This window comes from Eulemur rufifrons, chromosome 16, assembly GCF_041146395.1.
Source record: "Eulemur rufifrons isolate Redbay chromosome 16, OSU_ERuf_1, whole genome shotgun sequence".
NCBI classification, from domain to species: Eukaryota; Metazoa; Chordata; class Mammalia; order Primates; family Lemuridae; genus Eulemur; species Eulemur rufifrons.
In genome coordinates, this window is record NC_090998.1 from 28,859,762 (window position 1) to 28,880,483 (window position 20,722).

The following is a 20,722-nucleotide window of genomic DNA, read 5'->3' on the forward strand; positions in this document are numbered from 1 at the left end:
GTTTAGAGAAGCCCCTTCCTTCAAAACTCTGCTGATGGGAGAGAAAGGAAGACAGCACTGGAAATGCTGCATTCAGAGAAGTGAAGCTGAGTCAGCTATTGAAGAATGAGCAGGTTCACCAAACAGTCTAGGTGTGGGAAAGGATTCCAGTCCAAAATAAGAGCGGAGACAAAGATACCAAGACAGAAAATAGACATGGAGCAAACTAGCAGGTCTTCAGGATTTCAGAACCTGGGCTAGAAGGGTATGAGAGGTGACTCTGCTGTCAGCGGCCATCGGGCTCACATCATAACATCTTTGTGTGGGGGGATACTACAGGGTATAGACTTAATCTTACAGGTAACAGGGAGCATGCTGGGACAGTACTTATTATAAAGATCACTAGAAGCAGAGCAGAGGACAGACTGGCAATGTGCAATGCTGAATCACTGAGGCCAGGTAAGAGGCCTCTACTCACTACTGCAGGAGTGAGGAGAGCACAGAGATGAAGATGGTTTGAATCAAGGCGGAGGACAGGAGAGAGAGGGGAAGGGTCAAAAAGGGAGTGAGGTAGAGCTCTCAAAGACAAGCCCCTTCCCAAAGATGTACACAAATGAGTCACCCCAACAGGAGCCGGTGGGATGATATAGCAAAACATCCAGATAAAACTGGGTTCCAAGCTGGGCTTTTTTCTTTACTGGTTGTGTAACCTTGGACAATCTACTTACCCCTGTGAGCCTCACACTGATCACATGTAAATCGTCAATTATGCTGCCACCCCTTATGGAGTTGTCAGGAGAAACAGATGAAAAACGGAAAGCCCTAGCTTAGTAACTAACACATAATAGGGCTCCAAAAAAGTCTAAGAAATAGACCAATAGGAAAAGATTCACATATATGCTTACTTGTTTTGTGTTTCTAAGCAAAGATATAAATAGGTCCATATTAGGTCAACAATTTAATTCCAAAACCCAGAAAGCACTTACATAGTTCTTCTATTAGCAGAGCTAAAGGGAGTAATTTAGAGGGATTTGTATCACATGTTCAAGTGTCAGTTCAGTTTAGTTGGCATGTAATGAACACCTTCCAGTAGGGATGTTTGGCTTGCACTAGAAATCCTGGGTACTATACAATCAACTCCTGTTTATCAGCTCTATAGATTATCTAATGATGCCCAGATGGTTTCTATGGCATCAATCTCACAGAACGTTCCTGGACTTTAGCCTGCTGTTGCCTATGCAAGAGAAGAGACAGCGTGGTTCAATGGATCATTCCCTTGATACCCTCCCACACACGCCCTCCCAAGCTTTCCAACCACCATGCATCCAACTCTAATCACTCTATTTTCCAAGTCTCTTCTAAATGACCAGCAGCTTCTCTCTGCCTCTTTGCTTGTTAGCGATGCTCACTTTGCCAGGAATAACTTTCATTCTTTCTTTCAAAACACCAATCCAAGGCCATCCCTCTTTTAAGGCCCACTATGAAATATACCTCCTTCGTGAAGTTTTTTCTGGCTGTAAAACAAGACAATCTGATTCTCTCTTGTGGTTCATTACTACCTCTTAATGAAGAAAAGGTTAGGTTCGAAGAGTGAGGTTTGGTCTATTTTAATGCCAACCATCACATAATCTTTCATGTTTTTAGCAGATGGAAGAACAAAATCCACACCCTCCCTAGGCTGTGATTCTCAGTGCCTGACACCTGAAAGTTGCTCTGCAAAAGTTGGTTAAATGAATGCAATCACTCTTAAGTTTTGCAGGTATTCTTATATAAGTCAAGCATATGAAAAGAACTCTCCCATGGGATATGACGGCATGCTGGCAGAAGGGTAGCATGATACGACCCTTCATATAATTTCATAAAAATTAAAATGTATCCAAATGTAAAATGTGATATTTTAAGATGTAAATAGGTAGAGATGATATGACAAAATTTTTATAGAAAAAAATGAAAACTATTGTATAACAAAGTGAGGAAGGCAGAAATGCAAAATACATTCAATTCAAAACAATATTCTTTTTAAAGTATTTACCAGAACACAGTCAACTATTATTGTTGGCCGGGCGCGGTGGCTCACGCCTGTAATCCTAGCACTCTGGGAGGCCGAGGTGGGCGGATCGTTTGAGCTCAGGAGTTCGAGACCAGCCTGAGCAAGAGCGAGACCTCATCTCTACTAAAAATAGAAAGAAATTATATGGACAGCTAAAAATATATATAGAAAAAATTAGCCGGGCATGGTGGTGCATGCCTGTAGTCCCAACTACTCGGAAGGCTGAGACAGGAGGATCCCTTGAGCTCAGGAGTTTGAGGTTGCTGTGAGCTAGGCTGACACCATGGCACTCACTCTAGCCTGGGCAACAAAGTGAGACTCTGTCTCAAAAAAAAAAAAAAAACTATTATTGTTATTTTTTTAAAAAAACTTTTATATGCAATATTGGCAAAGTGCTTACTTCTCTGAGCCTTGGTTTCCTCATCTGTAACATTCTGATTAATACCCAGTGATATCCAGAAACCTAAGATTTTTGTCATAATTAAATTTAAAAATGTATGTATATCACTTGAGACACTGACAATATTTAATAACAGTTTCCTCATGATTGCACTCAGTAATGCTTCCTGCACTCTTTGTCCTGCGTCCAGAGAACATGAGCAGGGAGCTGACAGTAATGAAGGGAGGGTTTCTCCTCTACTCCAATACTATGCACTACTCATTTAAAGGAAACTAGTCCCCTTTCTTCACCCTTTGAAGACATACCACTAAAATTGTTGCTTTAATTCTACGCGTTTATTTCATCTTTCCAGTTCATTGGGCAGAGAAGATATATTTGTTCAAATCAGTATTTGAACAGAAATATGAAGCAGAGAACTAAAAATATATATCCAGCCACTCTTTTAATTTTCTCTTTTTTGGTGGGGGGGGGGACTGAGAGGCAGGTGAGCTAGGTAGGTGGTACTGAGAGGAGTCCAGGTGGTGAAAATATTGAGAAAAATAGTTTCTGATATTTTGACTAATTTGATCAAATTGATCCTCTACATTGGGAAACTAACTATTTGATTCTCCATTTCACTTTCTTTGCATAGATCCAGCAAGCTGATTGTTGAGTAAATAATAAAAAGAACTGGGTGTGGTTCTTTGTCATTTCTTCAGAATGTTTTGGACACCTGGCATGATATTGAAACCTCACATGTTCTCAAACTACAAAGCGGGCTATCAGTGAGTGAATTTATGTAGAATTTGCATGCAGTTAGTCTTGTCAGGAAGTTGTTTTAAAGACATTTAGTCAAAGGTGCATACAGTTTCTAGTTAAAAATATTAAGCAAAAGCCTCAGAGTATTTTCCCCTTCGAAAAAGGAATTCAAACAGGGCTCAAATCTGGGGTCTAAGCCAGTAGCAGGTAACAATGTTCTTTTAAAGCCATCTCTTGGGTAACAATGAGCCCATCAAGCATTTGTCCCAGGAAACTGAAGTAGAGCAGATGACATAACATCTGGCTGGGGTGCACTGGGTTATGCTCTGACATTCCGTATGCACTACCTGTTATTTGTTTTTTAGTCTCCAAGTCTCTGGTTTGCTTCAGCACCTGGAGCAGCCGAGGGACCCCATTTAGTTCAGCCACCTCCAGCTTGTTGTCATTGTCTTCAAATACCAAATTTCTCAAGGCCCCGCATACGGCTCGCTGAACATCTTCATTCTGAACTTTTAGGAGCTGCAGAAGCTTGGGGATGCCACGAAGCTGATTCACCTAGGGAAGAAGCAGACGCATATTTCAGATATTTATTAATTTTGATGTGGCATCAGGACATTCAACGTCATAAGAACAGATGAAGTTCACTGTGCTGATTATAACTCTTCTTAGTCAACAACTGCCTGTGACACAATTGAGACTCACAGCGTAGAATATACCCCCACGATAAGGCAGTAGCTGTGATCAAGAAGCATACAATACATTTGGGAAGTTAAGACTGAAACCTATGAAATAACTGAAGGGGAAAATTAAGTGATAAAGAGTGCATAGGTGCCAGCTAAATAGAGAGAGTTGGGTGATAAAAGCCTGGAGCACAATAAAAATGAAGAGAACTAGGAATCTGGGGAACAAAGAAAGTTTTATGGGAGAACCCCAAATTATTTAATATATAAGTTTTTTTGTAGGACAAAACTTTATAGTCAATATAAAATATTATAGAAATTGCCTTCATCAATAGTAGAAATAAAAATTCTTTTACCATGGCAACCTCAGTAGCAATGCAAGCTAATCATAAATGAGGGTATTTTTATAATCAATTACTTTGAGTATTTAAGTAGATTTATATAAAATGCAAGCATCTTAATTTAAGTAAATAATGTAATTTTGCAAATTTTTTTTTTTTTGAGAGAGAGAGTTTCACCCTGTCACCCGGGCTACAGTACAGTGGCATCCTCATAGCTCACAGCAACCTCAAACTCCTGGGCTCAAGCAATCCTCTTGTCTCAGCCTTCCAAGTAGATGGGACTATAGGTATGCACCACCATGCCCAGCTAATGTTTTCATATTTTTAGTAGAGACAGGGTCACACTCTTGCTCTTGCTCAGGTCTCAAACTCCTGAGCTCAAGCGATCCTCCCACCTTGGATTCCCAGAGTGTTAGGATTATGGGCCACCTCGCCCAGCCAATTTTTCACTTTTTAATGTGCTATTTTAAAAAGATTTCTTCTATTCAAATATGCAAGAAAGAGCATGCTGTTAGAGAAAGGGCAGAATTAGGAATGGGAGGAAAAAATAGATGGTTTAGATTCTGACACTTATGGTTATTTATGTAAGAATAGGCCAAATTCGGCCGGGCGTGGTGGCTCACGCCTGTAATCCTAGCACTCTGGGAGGCCGAGGTGGGCGGATCGTTTGAGCTCAGGAGTTCGAGACCAGCCTGAGCAAGAGCGAGACCCCATCTCTACTAAAAATAGAAAGAAATTATATGGACAGCTAAAAATATATATAGAAAAAATTAGCCGGGCATGGTGGTGCATGCCTGTAGTCCCAGCTACTTGGGAGGCTGAGACAGGAGGATCGCTTCAGCTCAGGAGTTTGAGGTTGCTGTGAGCTAGGCTGACGCCACGGCACTCACTCTAGCCTGGGCAACAGAGTGAGACTCTGTCTCAAAAAAAAAAAAAAAAAAAAAAGAAGAGGCCAAATAATGCCAATCTGAGTGAGGTGATCTTGTGCTTTAGGCTGCAAATGTGAACTCAATAAATTAAGAGGTAGACACAGGGTTGGGGAAATGAAATCTTAAGTTGTGAACTGAAGGATTTCCTTCTTATAGGCTTCTATTTGCATCTGATTTTGGAATTTTGAAGTTGATAAAGATCTGTTATTTTTACCATCTTAATGTAGAAATTTTGAAGAAACAGCTTTTCATGGATGGGCAGGAGCTTCCCTCTCAGACGAAGTTCATCAGTCATGAAGGACTGACTCCCTAACTGGCAGCAGTGTGTGCTCAGGGGAGAGCTGCACACCTGGCCCAGGGACACTGTGCATATTCTCTGTGTATCAAGCTCAGCTTCCCTTTCACAGACAGACAAATGGAATTGAGAACAGAGACTTCCAATCTTACATCTTTCTTTGTTAGGACTGGGGAGAAGACTAGCAAGGCAGGAATTTTAAAAGTCAAGGTTGTAAAATAACCTAAATAATAAAAATAATAACCATAACAACAACCCACAATAATAATAGTAAAGCAAAAATATCAACTCTTCCTCCTCCTACTTCTGTCATTAAGAAGTGCCAGCTAGGATTAAGAGTTTTATATACATTATCTACCAGCTTGCAAGAACCTTAGGAATAAAATACCGTTTTGATACCATTACGGCTTCACTAGTAGTACTGAGAGGTGACACTAGCACATACTGGCTCCCTTCTGAGGAGATGCTTGCAGCACAGCAGACAGATGGGAGACTGGCCACCGCAATTTTGTTGGACTATGTCTAAAACCATTTGAATGTAGTTGCATGACAATGACAACGACAATGATAAATATTTCTTAGCTATCGATTAAATGTGGTTCAACAGATCATCTATTCCCATTAAAGGTTGAGTACCCCTAATCTGAAAATCTGAAATGCTCTAAAATCTGAAATTTTTTGAGTGCTAACATGATGCTCCAAGGAAGCATTTCAGATTTTAGATTTTCAGATTGAGCACGCTCAACCGGTATAATGCAAATATTCCAAAATCTGAAAAAACCTGAAATTCAAAACACTTTTGGACCCAAGCATTGCAGATTAGGAATATTCAAACTGTATTAACCTTCCTTAAAAGCAAAAAAACCCAAAGTTTATTTTAAAACAGCCAGTCATTCATGTTTCCCTAATTCCCTCAATTTTTATTTCATAGTTAGGTTTTAAGGGGCTTAAATTCATACTTTACAAACTTCATGAATTCCCGCTAGACCAAATCTTCATAGTAGCGGTATATACGTCAGGTGCAAAAAGAGAATCCTATTTGTCCCGGGGTACTTTGGCAGCTTTAGAAATATTTTATTAATTTATAATATAATTTATAAGTTGCCTTCTTCAGAATCTGATGTGAAATGGCTCACTGGCCATATTGCATTTTGAGCTGCGATGACAGGATTAGCATACAGTGGCATGAGGAAGCCTTCCTGGCTCTGCCCTGCTCTCTTACCCTGTCCCTTTTATCCCCTTGGCTTTCAGCACTTGCTGCAACCCGGAAAGAGGGAACTGCAGACACACCAGCGCCAGATAAAGGCTGAAATCTGGCTACAGCTCTCCTTACTGTATACCTTGACTCCCTAGTGTCTGGCACGTGTCCTAAATTTTAAAATAGACTTTAGTTACTTTTATCCATTTTATCAAGCAAGTGACTAAAAATCCTGTTCCATGTAAGAAATTGAAGACACTCCTCCTTGCATTTAACTAGAAGACGGTAAGTGATCAATCCTACATACAGGAGGACCAATGTCAAATATGCTGCTCCTGTCCTTTAAAATTCAGGAAAGCAGTTGGGACCAGAGAGGGCTAATGGGTTTCCCAGTTATACTGAATCCTCACCAGATTTTTCCCCACTTTGGGGAAAGGAAAAAAGAAAGACTAATATGACCATCTCAGAACTTCAAAAAAGCTTTCATTTGAGATGGTTTCTAAATATACGCAAGGGCAGAATCACATGTTAGAATTCTAACTTTCTCTCTGGCTTTATTCTGATTCTCTTCCCTGCTAACTATAAAATAAGGAAATGATGAGGATTTCTGGCTGCAAATAAGCACAGGGAACAAACTGACTCTGTTGATGCAAAGGCTCTCTCATGCCGCAGAGCCTTTGCTCTCACTCCCTCCCATCTGGAAGGTTCTGCCTCTCTTCTGACAAAGCCTTATGCATCCTGTGTGATCCAGCTCAAATGTCAACTCCTCTGTGAAATGTCACTCCCTTTCTCTCCTTTCCCTCCCATTAGAATTAATCACTCCCTGTAAATTGGCATAACCTTTCAGGAAGGCAAGTGGCACTGTGTCAAAACTTCTAAAATACTCACTTCTCGTAACCTTTCTTAGGAAATAATTTGAAATGCAGACACAGACTAACATATAAAAATAGTAACTATCATGTATAACAGTGGAAAATAAGAAACCATAAATATCCAACAAGGGGGAAAAATTCGTGGATGGTTAATTGTCACATATCCACACGTTAAGGTATCCATGGACGAGGCAGAGCAGTGTTTGAATGCATAGACATTTTATCAGTCATACAGTTCCCTCATCAGTCGAATGGGAATTATTGTGTAAAATTAGCAATTACATGCCAGGCACATAGTAGTTACTCAACACATGGTAGCTACTATTATCACCATTAACATGTTACCATTAAGCTGAAATTTACAAAATATTGTTAATGTTATAAGAAAATTCTCATGATTTGTTTTTGGAAAAATGGAATAAAATATCTATGCATTTCTATTCATAAACACAGGCATAAAGGGAATGAGGTTAGGGGATTTGGGAGAAGTGGTGAAGGTCTGAGTCGTGAACAGGACCTGCCATTTTCTATATTGTTAAACAAGCCTACATTTCTGCATGCTTTTAAAAATCAAAACAAAAAAAATCTCCACAAAGCTGAATATTAAATTTGATTGCACATATGTCAATGTATGCATTAAAAATTAGAGAACAAGCCAGGCGTGGTGGCTCACGCCTGTAATCCTAGCACTCTGGGAGGCCGGGGCAGGAGGATTGCTCGAGGTCAGGAGTTCGAGATCAGCCTCAGCAAGAGCAAGACCCTGTCTCTACTAGCAAAAAAAAAAAAAAAAAATATAGAAAGAAATTAGCCAGGCAACTAAAAAAATAGAAAAAATTAGCCAGGCGTGGTGGTGCACACCTGTAGTCCCAGCTACTTGGGAGGCTGAGGTAGGAGGATCTCTTGAGCCCAGGAGTTTGAGGTTACTGTGAGCTAGGCTAATGCCATGACACTTTAGCCCAGGCAACAGAGACTCTGTCTCAAAAACAAAACAAAACAAAACAAATTAGAGAACAATGCCAGGTGTGGTGGCTTACAACTATAATCCCAGCACTTTGGGAGACTCAGGTGAGAGGGTTGCTTGAGACCAGGAGTTCAAGACCAGCATGGGCAACATAGTGAGATCCCCCCCATCTCTAAAAAAATAAATAAATTAGCTGGGTGCAGTGGCATGCACCTGTAGTCCCAGCTACAAAGGAGGCTGAGGGCAGGAGGACTGCTGGACCATGAGTTCAAGGCTGCGGTAAGCTATGATTGCACCATTGCACTCCAGCTTGGGCAACAGAGAGAAACCCTATCTCTTTACACACACATGCACATACACATACAAAAATTAGAGAACAATACCCAAGTGCTGACAATGGTGGGATTATGAATTATGGCTGCATTTTATTTTTGTTTTAATTTCTCAAATTTCTTATAATGAACTTAGTTTGTTTTTTAGAGATGGGGGTCTTGTGATGTTGCCCAGGCTGGATTCAAACTCCTGGGCTCAAGCGATTCTCTCGCCTTAGCCTCCCAAGTAGCTGGGACCACAGGTGGGCTACCACGTCCAGCTTGAATTAGTTTCATAATAAGATTCTGCAAGCATTTATGGCAGTCGTTACTTTGGTGATGAGATACGAAGAATACTCAGAAATGAGACCATTTTAAGACGGGTCTTATAGACTAAATTAAGGGACTTGTCTTTTATCCTGCAGGCAAGAGAGGCAGTTATTGAACAGTTCTCCCTGGGGGCTGTGAGGAGACTGTATTAGGAATGGATAAGAATGGAGTCAGGGATGTTAATCAGGGGACAGCTATATTAACAGATAATGGTGACACGACCAGGATAGTGGCACTGAGTAGAGAGGGAAAGACATGGGTAGATTCAAGACACTTTTAGGAGTAGTATTAATAGGACTTGAAGACTGAGTGAATATGAGATAAGGAAAACAGAAAGTTCAAAGACTCTGTTCAAGTTTTGGCATCAAACTACCTGCGTAAACTACCATTCGCTGACAGAAGAAATGATATGCTCTGAGTTATTACCTTGGGGTAGGTGGTGTACAATTATCTGATTGCATTCTTACAACTGTAGTAGGACTACCATTTCTACTTTATAGATAAGAAAGCTGAGGCTGAGAGAGATAAAATATCGTGCCCAAGGGCACTCGTGTAATTAGGGTGGTCACATTCAAACTCAGCTCCAAGTGACTTTTGAGTCTGTGCTCAAACCACCAGCATCCTTTCTCCCAACCCAGCAGGAAGAACAAGTTTAGATGAAAGTTTGGGGGGTAGAGAATAAAAGAAGACAATGTGTTTGTTTTTAGATAAGCTGATGTTAAGTTCAGTGGAGACATCCAGGAAATTGATGGGCATGTGGTTTGGAACCCAGGGGAGAGGTATGGGCTGGAGATTGTGAGTCATTAGTATCTAGATGACAAATGAAACCAGGGGGGTGGATGAGGCAGGTCAGGAGATGGTGTCGCATAAGAAAAGTCCTGGGGAAAGCATCTAAGGAATGTGAATGTTTATGGGACAGGTAGAGGATAAATTCTTCACAGAGGAAACTTGGAGGAGCCAGAGAGATGGACAAAGAACCAGGAGACTGTGGGGCAAAAGAAGAAAGTGTTGAAAAAGGAGGGAGCGATCAACAATGTCAAACACTAAGAGTTCTACTCAAATAAAATGAGAACTGAAAATCTGCCACTGGCTTTATGATTTAAAGTTTTGATCTTTATGTCTATAATTGTCTTTCATACATAAATTCAAAAACTATAGCACCATGCTTAATATAAGTGGAATTTTGTGAACGTTCTTGGGTTACAACATTATAATTCTTAGATTCTCTATGAAGCATATCTGTTTTTAGCTTTGTATATAATTTTCATGTTTCACTATTCTCAAAACCAGTCTTTGTCTAACTTATGTCTGAATAAAAGCTGGCAAGCACAGCTTCAATTCTATGTGTAAGCCAAATGATATTTGTAATCAAATTAGTAATTTAAGATATAGTGGAAATCTAGCCCAACTTGGGTAACAAAAGAAAGATTCAAGTAATTCCATATTACAAAACGGAAATGCATGTAGTAACACCAAGTTTTTGAAAACTGGGGGGAAAAAAAATAAGATTTAAACCTTTATCTCACTATCTCTAAAGGACCAATTTTTAGCTCAGTTCACTTCACCAATAGATATAAAAGAAGGTTCATTATTAGCAAATATCTTTAAAAATCCTTACTTATTGTTCCCATGGAACAAACAGATAGGGAAAGGATCCGTGAGAAATACTCAGTAATTATATAACTTTTGAAACCAAAAGCAATCTAGATGTGGGGATAGGTCTTTCAAAGCAACACTTCAAATACAGATGCCATAAAGAAAAATATTGACTAATTTGACTTCAAAATAATTTTTAAATCCTTCATGATGAAAGACACCATAAGCAAAGTTAAAGAACAACAACAAAAATAAAGCAGGAGAAAATATTTGCCACACACGTAACAACGGATTAATATACATAACAGGGAAAGAACTCCTACAAATCATTAAGAAAGAGACACACGTCTTAGTAGGAAAAATATACAATGGATAAAAAAAATGACAATTAACTGAAGAAATACAAGCTCAAGAAATATACCAAAAGGTGCTCCACTTCATGATCGATTGAAGAAATAGAGGTGAAAAACATCAGTACAAGCTCTCTTGTTTGACCTCTACTTAACTGATCTACAGGGTTAACCAACCACATTCTCTTTACCCTCTGTGAAACCTACTCGATTCCCAGAGCACCATTAAAGCTGGTAGGTTATTCCATGTGGGCCTCTGCACTTCTGTTTCTACCAGCTGAGTTACGTGTTTACCAACAGTAACTTAGGTTGGTTTCCCAATGCATTTATGTCAACTGCATTTGTTGTTATACTAATGTAATTTGTTTACCTATTCTGTAAATGGATAAAATATCAGTATGGAAAGAGTTTGTATTTCTCTGGAAATTAATCTGAATGCTTTGGAAAAAAACAGATAAAGGTAAAAAGCTTAAAAACACTCTGTAATCAGTTCTGGATGAAATTAATGTATGAGACTAGGGAAAATGTAAAATCTAGAATCATTTAATCCAATCAATTAGTGCCATTAAGTTCTCGTTCTACTTTAACTAAAATGGCAGATGATATATAATAGGCATAGTTTATGCGTGAAAGATGATGAAAAACTTTATAAAAGAGTCTATAAGTATGTTTATATAATTTTTAAAAAGATTTTTCTCTCTAACTCTGAGTAAACTCAACAACTAATGGCCTTGATTTCAAAATAGAGGAAAATTTCTACTATCATGAGATGCCATTTTTTGTTTATCAGAAAAACAAAAACAAACACAAACAAAAGAATAATATCTTGTGGTAGTAATGGTACATATAAATGGGCACTTTGATATTAGGAGTGTAAATCTGAACAATTTTGGGGAGGATTTATCAGGAAGTTATTTATTAAAATTAAAAATGACTCAATAGTAATAAGCAGTCAACTACTACCTACTGCCTGAAACAATTAAAAAACTGAACAAAAGATACAATGGTTTCAAGAACTGGATATGAGTAAATGATGGATAACGATTCCTTAGAGATAGAAAACAAGCAAGGTGAGTCCTGCTACTGCCTCAGATCACTGCCTTGATAGAGTTCCCAGGCTATGGGGCAGAGAGAGAAAATCTAAGTGGAACCAGCAGGCAGAGCTGAGGACACAGAGCTCAGAGTCTGAGAGACCAAAGGGGCTAGTGTTTGCAGAAAAGAGTACCAAAGAGAAGAGCTGCATAGAAAGAGAACACCTGAAATCTGCAGAGGGTCTCCCTCTAGTATTCAGTAGGGTATTAATTAGTGCATGTGTGTAAGGAAACTGCCTGAGGCCCAGGAAATAACCACCCAAAAGGATTTAAGGGAACAGCTCCTCATGTTCACACAGGTCCAGGAATAGTGACTATTCTCACCAGTGAGCCTGAAGAGCCAGAAAAAGCTCAAAATTCATAGTACATTAGGGTAGAGTTCTCAGAAGTGTCTTGCTTTAAAAAGCAGGGACTAATTAACTCTAGAATACTTGCTGCTCTGGTCCCACCTAACAAATTTTCAAAGTAGGATTTGAAAGGATCAAACTGTTTCCAAGTAACTTAACTGCATCCCAGAGCAAAGCACAATATTTACAGAAATAAAAAAATATCCAGCCTACAACAAGATAAAATTCACAATGCCTGAGATCCAATAAAAACTGCCAAAGAAGAAGAAAAATATCACCCATGATGTGGAGAAATACCAATCAATCAAAAGCTACCCAGAATAGAAACAGATATTAGAATTAGTAGACAAAGACATTAAGGCAGCAATTTTAACTGTCTTCCATATGTTCAAAAATCTTGAGCAAAAATGGAACATGTTAAGTAGAAACACAGAATATATGAAAAAATACTCAAATCTAACTTTTAATGATGAAAACTATAACGCATGAAATTAAAAAATACACTGAGATTAATGATATATTAAACATTGCTGAAGAAAAGATTAGCAAATTTAAAGCATAGCAATTGAACTTATCCAAAAAGAAACACAGAGAAAAAAGACTAAAAAAAAAAAAAGACATCTCAAGCAATCTAATATGTGTGTGTAACTGTAGTTCCCAAAGGAGGAACAGAAAAAAAATATGTGAAGAACTAACGGTTGAAAAATTTCTAAATTTGATGAAATGTAGAAATTCACAAATCTAAGCAAGTCAATGAACTCCCAAGCACAAGAAACATAAGAAAAACTACACTAAGGCACATGTGACCAAATTACTCAACACTAGTGATAAACAGAAAATCTTAAAGGCAGAAGTGGGAGGAAAAGGCACATTATGTACCGAGGAACAAAGACAAAAATGACAGGAGATTTCTTGTCTGAAACAATGAAACCGAGAGACAGTAGAGCAACAACTTTCAAATACTGATATTTAAAAATTGTCAACCTAGAATTCTATAACCAGTGAAAATACCTTTCAAAAGCAAAGAATGAAATTCTGTTTCAGACATGCAAAAGCTGAAATAGTTCATCACCAGCAATTCTGCACTAAAATAAATGTCAAATAAAATTCTTCAAGGAAAGGGAAATGGTTAACTGATGGCATCTACACAAAGAAATGAAGATACACTGTAACAGCTTAGATGAAATGGACAAATCTCTTGAAAGACACAAACTACCAAAGCTCACTAATGAAGAAATTGTTAGCCCAAATAGCCCCTTATCAATTAATGAAATCGAATTTGTAGTTAAGAATTTTCTCACAAAAATCAACCTCAGATCCACATGGCTTCAATGGTGAACTCTACCAAACATTTAAGGAAGAAATAATGCTAATTCTAACCAGACACTTTCAGAAAATTGAAGAGGAGGGTATACTTCCCAATTCATTCTATGAGGCTAGCATTACCCTCATCCCCAAATCACAGAAAGACATTACAGAAAAAGAAAATCACAGATTATATCTTTTATAAATATAGGTACAAAATTTCTTAACAAAATTTTGCAAATATAATTCAAAAATAAAAATGTGACAGTACATCATAATCAAGTGAGGTTTATCCCAGGAATAGGATAACATTTTAAAATCAATCAAGGGGCCGGGCGCGGTGGCTCACGCCTATAATCCTAGCACTCTGGGAGGCCGAGGCGGGTGGATCGCTCGAGGTCAGGAGTTCGAGACCAGCCTGAGCAAGAGCGAGACCCCGTCTCTACTAAAAATAGAAAGAAATTATATGGACAACTAAAATATATATACAAAAAATTAGCCGGGCATGGTGGCGCATGCCTGTAGTCCCAGCTACTCGGGAGGCTGAGGCAGTAGGATCGCTTAAGCCCAGGAGTTTGAGGTTGCTGTGAGCTAGACTGACGCCACGGCACTCACTCTAGCCCGGGCAACAGAACGAGACTCTGTCTCAAAAAAAAAAAAAAAAAAAAAAAATCAATCAAGGTTATTTACCATAATAGCAAAATTAAAATAAAAAACCACAGAAACATTTCAATGCATAAAAAGCAATTGACAAAATCCACATCCATTCCTGATTTAAGAAAAAAACTCCATTAAATTAAAAGTAGAAGGGAAATTCTTCAACTTGATATGGTCATTTATAAAAAACCTACAGGTAGCACCATATTTAATGGTGAAAGAGAGACTAAATACTTTCCCTTTAAGATCAGGAACAGGATAACATGCTTACTCTCACTATTTCTTTTCAAGATTGTAGGGGAGGTGCTAGTCAGTACAAAAAGAAAAAAATAAAAAGAAAGACTAAAAGATACATAAGGCACCCAGATTTGGAAGGAAGAAACCAAATGTCTTTATTCACAGATGGCACGATCTTTTGTGCAGAAAATCTAATGGAATGTTCAAAAATGCTCCCAGAGCTAATAAGTGAATTTAGTATTATCTTAGGATGCAAGATCAATACAGAAAAATCAATTGTCTTTCTATATACTAGCAATGAATAATTAAAAATTGAAATTAAAAAAGTACCATTTGTAAAAGCATCTAGAAATATAAATAGGGATAAATCTGACAAAAGACATAAAAAAACCTCAAGAGTAAAAACTACAAATACTGCTGAGAGAAATTAAAGAAGACCTAAATAAATGGTGAGCTATACCATGGTCATGGGTCAGAAGACTCGACGTTGTTTAGGTGTCAAGTCTATGTTGAGACCTATAGATTCGATGCAATGTTACTCAAACAATTCCTAGCAGTCTCTTTCTCTTTTTTTTTTTGGAAATTGATGGGCTGATTCTAAATTCAAATGTAACTGCAAAAGTCATAGAAGAGCCAAAACAACTTTGAAAAAGAATAAAATAAGGCTGGGTGCGGTGGCTCACGCCTGTAATCCTAGCACTCTGGGAGGCCAAGGCGGGTGGATTGTTTGAGCTCAGGAGTTCGAGACCAGCCTGAGCAAGAGCAAGACCCCGTCTCTACTAAAATAGAAAGAAATTATCTAGCCAACTAAAAATATATATAGAAAAAATTAGCTGGGCATGGTGGTGCATGCCTGTAGTCCCAGCCACTCGGGAGGCTGAGGCAGTAGGATTGCTTGAGCCCAGGAGTTTGAGTTTGCTGTGAGCGAGGCTGACACCACGGCACTCACTCTAGCCCGGGCAACAAAGCGAGACTCTGCCTCAAAATAAATAAATAAATAAATAAAATAGGAGGACTAATATTACCTAATTGCAGGAATTATTATAAAACTATAGTAATCAAGACAGTGTGTTATTTGCATAAAAATAGACAAATAGATAAATGGAATAGAATAAACAGTCCAGAAATAGACTCACACATACACAATCAATTCCTTTTCAACAAAGGTACAAAGACAATTGAGTAGTGAAAGTAAAGTCTGTTTAAGAAATGGAACCCAGGGCTGGGCGCGGTGGCTCACGCCTGTAATCCTAGCACTCTGGGAGGCCGAGGTGGGCGGATTGTTTGAGCTCAGGAGTTCGAGACCAGCCTGAGCAAGAGCGAGACCCCATCTCTACTAAAAATAGAAAGAAATTATATGGACAGCTAAAAATATATATAGAAAAAATTAGCCGGGCATGGTGGTGCATGCCTGTAGTCCCAGCTACTCGGGAGGCTGAGACAGGAGGATCCCTTGAGCTCAGGAGTCTGAGGTTGCTGTGAGCTAGGCTGACGCCACGGCACTCACTCTAGCCTGGGCAACAGAGTGAGACTCTGTCTCAAAAAAAAAAAAAAAAAAAAAAAAAAAAAAAAAAAGAAATGGAACCTGAAGCACCACATGTACTCACCAGCAAACTGGTTTCCCTGAGTGCACATTTGGGAATAACACCAATTGGGTGTTGGACAGAGGTCGGGGCTGGGTGGAAGGGATGGGTGTATACCTACCTGATGAGTGCGATGCGCACTGTCTGGGGAATGGACACACTTGAAGTTCTGACTGGGGGGATGGGGTGGGGGGAGGGGAAGGGTGCACACCTACATGATGAGTGTGATGTGCACTGTCTAGGGAATGGACACAACTGAAGCTCAGACTCGGGGGGATGGGGAGGCATGGGCAATGTATATAGCCTGATCTTTTGTACCCCCATAATGAGCTGAAAAACAAACAAAAAATTAAAAAAAAAAAATCAAAAAGGGAAATCTCACACACACATGCATCTATTCTCAAAAAAAAAAAAAAGAAATGGAACCTGAACAATGGAATTTACATATACAACAAAAAGAAACTTCAGTCCACATCTCATAATATATAAAAAAATTAACCCCAAATGGACCAGAGGCCAACTATAACACTTACAAAGCTTCTAGAAGAAAATATAGGAGATTATTTTCTAACCCTGGAGTTGGGAAAGATTTCTTGGATACACCATGGAAAGCATGATTCATACAGAAAAAAAGTAATAAATTAAGACTCCATTAAAATGAAAAACTATTAAGAGAATAAAAAGACAAAGCACAAATGGAAGAAAATATTTCCAAATCATAAGTGTGAAAAAAGGCTTGAATCCAGAATACATAAAGAACTTTCATAATTCAATAAAAAACAAAAAATGAAATGAAAAATGGGTGAAAGAATTGAACACACATTTCACCAAAGACAACAAATAGATGGCAAATAAACACATAAGAAGATGTTCAACTTTCATTAGTCATTGAGGAAATGCAAATTAAAACCACAATGAAATATCACTACAAACTTACAGGCTAAAATTAAGGCTGATCATATCAAGTGTTAGGACGTAGAGAGACTGGAACTCTCATAAATTGCTGGTGGGGATATAAAATGGCATAGCTAATGCATAAAATGGTTTGGCAGTTTCTTAAAAAGTCAAATGTACATCTACCATATCATCCAGGTATTCCACTCCTAGGTATTTACCCAGAAGAAATGAAAGCATGTCTACACAAAGACTTGTACACAAATGTCCACTTGTTTTATTTGTAAGAGCCAAAACTTTTGATACATACAACATGGATGAGTCTCAAAAGAGTTAAGCTGAGTAAAAGAGACCAGACAAAAAAAGCATATATACTATATGATTCCACATACATAAAATTCTAGAAAATTCAGCCAGGTGTAATGGCCCACACATATGATCCCAGCACTTTAGGAGGCCAAGGCAGGAGAATTGCTTGAGGCAGTTGTTTGAGAACAGCCTAGATCCCATCTCTACAAAAAATAAAAAAATTAGCTGGGTATGGCAGTGTGTGCCTGTAGTCCCTGGCTGTGACAGGAGGATCACCCGAGCCTAAGAGTTCAAGGCTGCAGTGGGCTATGATCTGCACTCCAGCCTGCGCAGCAGAGCGAGACTTTGTCTCTGGGAAAAAAAAAAAAATCTAGAAAATTCAATCTAATGTATAGTGACAGAAAGCAGATCACGGGTTCTGTTGGCAAGATGAAAGTAGACTAGGGAGAGGTGAATATACAGATTACCAAGGGGCACAAGAAAACTTTGGAGGTAATGGATCTGGTCATTATCTTAATGGCTTCGCAGTATCAAAAGGTATGTCAAAACTGTCAATTTTTCCCTCAATAAAGCTGCTTAAAACTGAACCAACAAAGCTGGTACATTTAGATGATAGAAATCTATGCAGCAATTTTAAAGAATGAGATAGGGCTAATATATATTGAAGATTTCCAAGACACAATGTTAAAAAATAAAGTACTATAAGCAATATACTACCATTTGTGATTTTGTTTTAAACAAAAAAGGACACTCAACCAACTCTTCCAACAATTATTTCTATGTGCAGAAAGATACCCCAGAATTGCTTGGCGGGGAGGGAGAGAAGGAAGGTATAGGCTAGAGTGTGGGGTGGGAGAAACTTACTTTTCACTGAATACCTTTTGGAACTATGATTCCCCACTACACACACACACACACACACACACACCCCAAATGTATCATTTTTAAAAACAAATGTAAAGTAACCTATTGATTCCATCTCTAGGGATCTGTCCTATAGGAACACTTGGGGAAGTGTCAAAAGATACATGTACAAAACTATTCACTGAACAATTGTTACTACATGTTAATGAAATAATTTAATGGAAAAAAGTTGCAAAACATTGCTATATTTAATATGTTTTTGTAAATATAGAAAACAATAGCCTAAAACTAATTCACTCTCTCTCACAAAAATCTCTAAGTACATAGACTATTGACAACAATTGCCTCTAGGGATAGTTCTAAATGGAGAGTTGGGGGACAGGCAACGAAGGGGGAGGTCTGTGTAGTGACTTACCTTCTAAATTGCTGAATTGCAGGAAGTATTTTTGGCAATGAGTGTATATTTCCTTTTAAATGAAAAAAGTCAATGAAGTTTTTTTTTTTTTTTTGAGACAGAGTCTTGCTCTGTTGCTGGGGATAGAGTGATTGAGTGCCATGGTGTCAGCCTAGCTCACAGCAACCTCAAACTCCTGGGCTCAAGCGATCCTCCTGCCTCAGCCTCCTGAGTAGCTGGGACCAAGCCCGGCTAATTCAATGAAGGTTTTTAAATATTCAGATTATTGGTTTCAGTTTGCCGGGTCACCACAATAGATGTGAAACTATACTGGGTTTTACACTGGACTTCAGAAGACACTCACCCTTTTCCGAGCTTCAGATTTCTGGAAGCACTCGTGCTGGATGAAAGTCGCTGCAGCACAAATCCTGGATGGTGGCGTATGGTCTGCATCAAGCATGTTTACTGCTCGCTCCAGGGTCATCTCCACGTCTGCATTCCTGGACAAAGAGTCACAGATTCAGCAAGATGCCAAACCTGCTCCCTCCTGCCTACCAACTTGATCCTCCAGAGATGACTCGGCTAACATTGGGTAGCACCTAGAACATCTGAGCTTTGGCTTTTCTTCAGCCAAAAGAAAAACCAGCACCGGAGGTCAGATAGTATAAGGAAGACAGTGGCAGAAATACTCCAGCTCTGATCAGACTAGCCTCTGAAGATGTCACTGACTAAAACAGAATCATAACATATACCAAAGAAAAATACTGAACTCTTTTTTTAAGATAAATGTGTATAGCATGATAATTACACCTTAAAAAGTGTCTTTAAAGGCACAATAAAACTTTTTAGATGGAATTTAAAAGAAATTTGTTCACAGAAACTAAAAATTATTTCTACCCTGATAACATCACACATACAGAGGAAACATCTCCTCTCAAAAGTCATTAGATTTTTCTCAAAGCTGCTCAGAATCTGTTATTTCACCTGAAAATGAGTTAAAAATATAAGCATTCTAAAATGTTCTTATTTAATACATGTAATAGTATGTAAACAGTGAAAGCCAGGAAAACTGAGTTTTGTTTTGTTAAAATAAGTCATGCTGGCTTGCTAGAATACATCAGGAAAAATAATAATTACATGCAATTATAAATATGCTCTTTCTTAAGGAAAACAAATTTATACACATTCTGTTACCATTTGCTTTGCCGCTACAATGACATTCAGTTTGTCTATCCTAATAGCAGACTTTTTTTGTCCTTTACTATTGCAAGTGATGATGAAGTCTGATGCAGTTTGACACAGAGAGGATAATTTATAGAGGACAAATAAAATTGCCACTTGTAAAAAATGATAACTCCCAAATGCCTCATTGAACTATGTTTTTTCCTCCCCTTTTATTTCTACGTGGAAGGTGACTGAGTTAGGCAGTCTTTTGTCAAGGTGGACGCTAGCACATTAGTGCTCCTGTAGGCAATGCCTCAGAGAAGCCTAATCAGGATGGCAACATCTTAAGATCATGGTTAAAAAGTAATCTAGGACGCTTCTTTGGCTCCAAGAGGGTTACATTTGATTCATTCCAGTTAATGGAGACACTGAAGACATCCTGGGAAAGTGTTTTCTTATATTTGCTAGGAAGCACAGTGAGTAAATTAAACTCTTTTTTCCATCAGGCAAACCCACTAACATATGTGTAGTGTACAGATGTGAGTAGTGCTGTAAAGGGTGTGTCTGCGTGTGGGTGGGTGTGACGCAGGTGAGAGGATAAGGAGTAATGGACCTCATGACTAAAAACTAATACCTATGCTTTTGAAACACTTGTTCAAACATAGAAGTGTTAGCTCATGAGTATAAGGATATTAAAAAGGAAGCAGAACACTTCTGTCATCTATACTGTGAATTATATAATGATCTCATATTTTAAAATGTTGTGCCTCAGGAGTTAATTTTAACTGGCAAAAAAAAATGCAGGCTATTAACCATTAAAACTAGACGTTGAGTCATTTTTATTTAA

The 20,722-nt window shown here is 38.4% G+C and overlaps 1 protein-coding gene across 2 annotated transcripts in view; it reads right to left on the reverse strand.

The window, feature by feature from the left end:
• Window positions 1-20,722, reverse strand: part of PKP2 (plakophilin 2) — an 82,533-nt gene that overhangs the window by 41,942 nt on the left and 19,869 nt on the right. For both annotated transcript variants that reach the window (XM_069491651.1, XM_069491650.1), the window contains exons 4-5: window positions 19,076-19,211; window positions 3,515-3,722 (exon numbers count right to left, since the gene is read on the reverse strand). In XM_069491651.1, coding sequence (XP_069347752.1) covers window positions 3,515-3,722; window positions 19,076-19,211 — 344 coding nt within the window. The remainder of the gene's footprint in view (window positions 1-3,514; window positions 3,723-19,075; window positions 19,212-20,722) is intronic.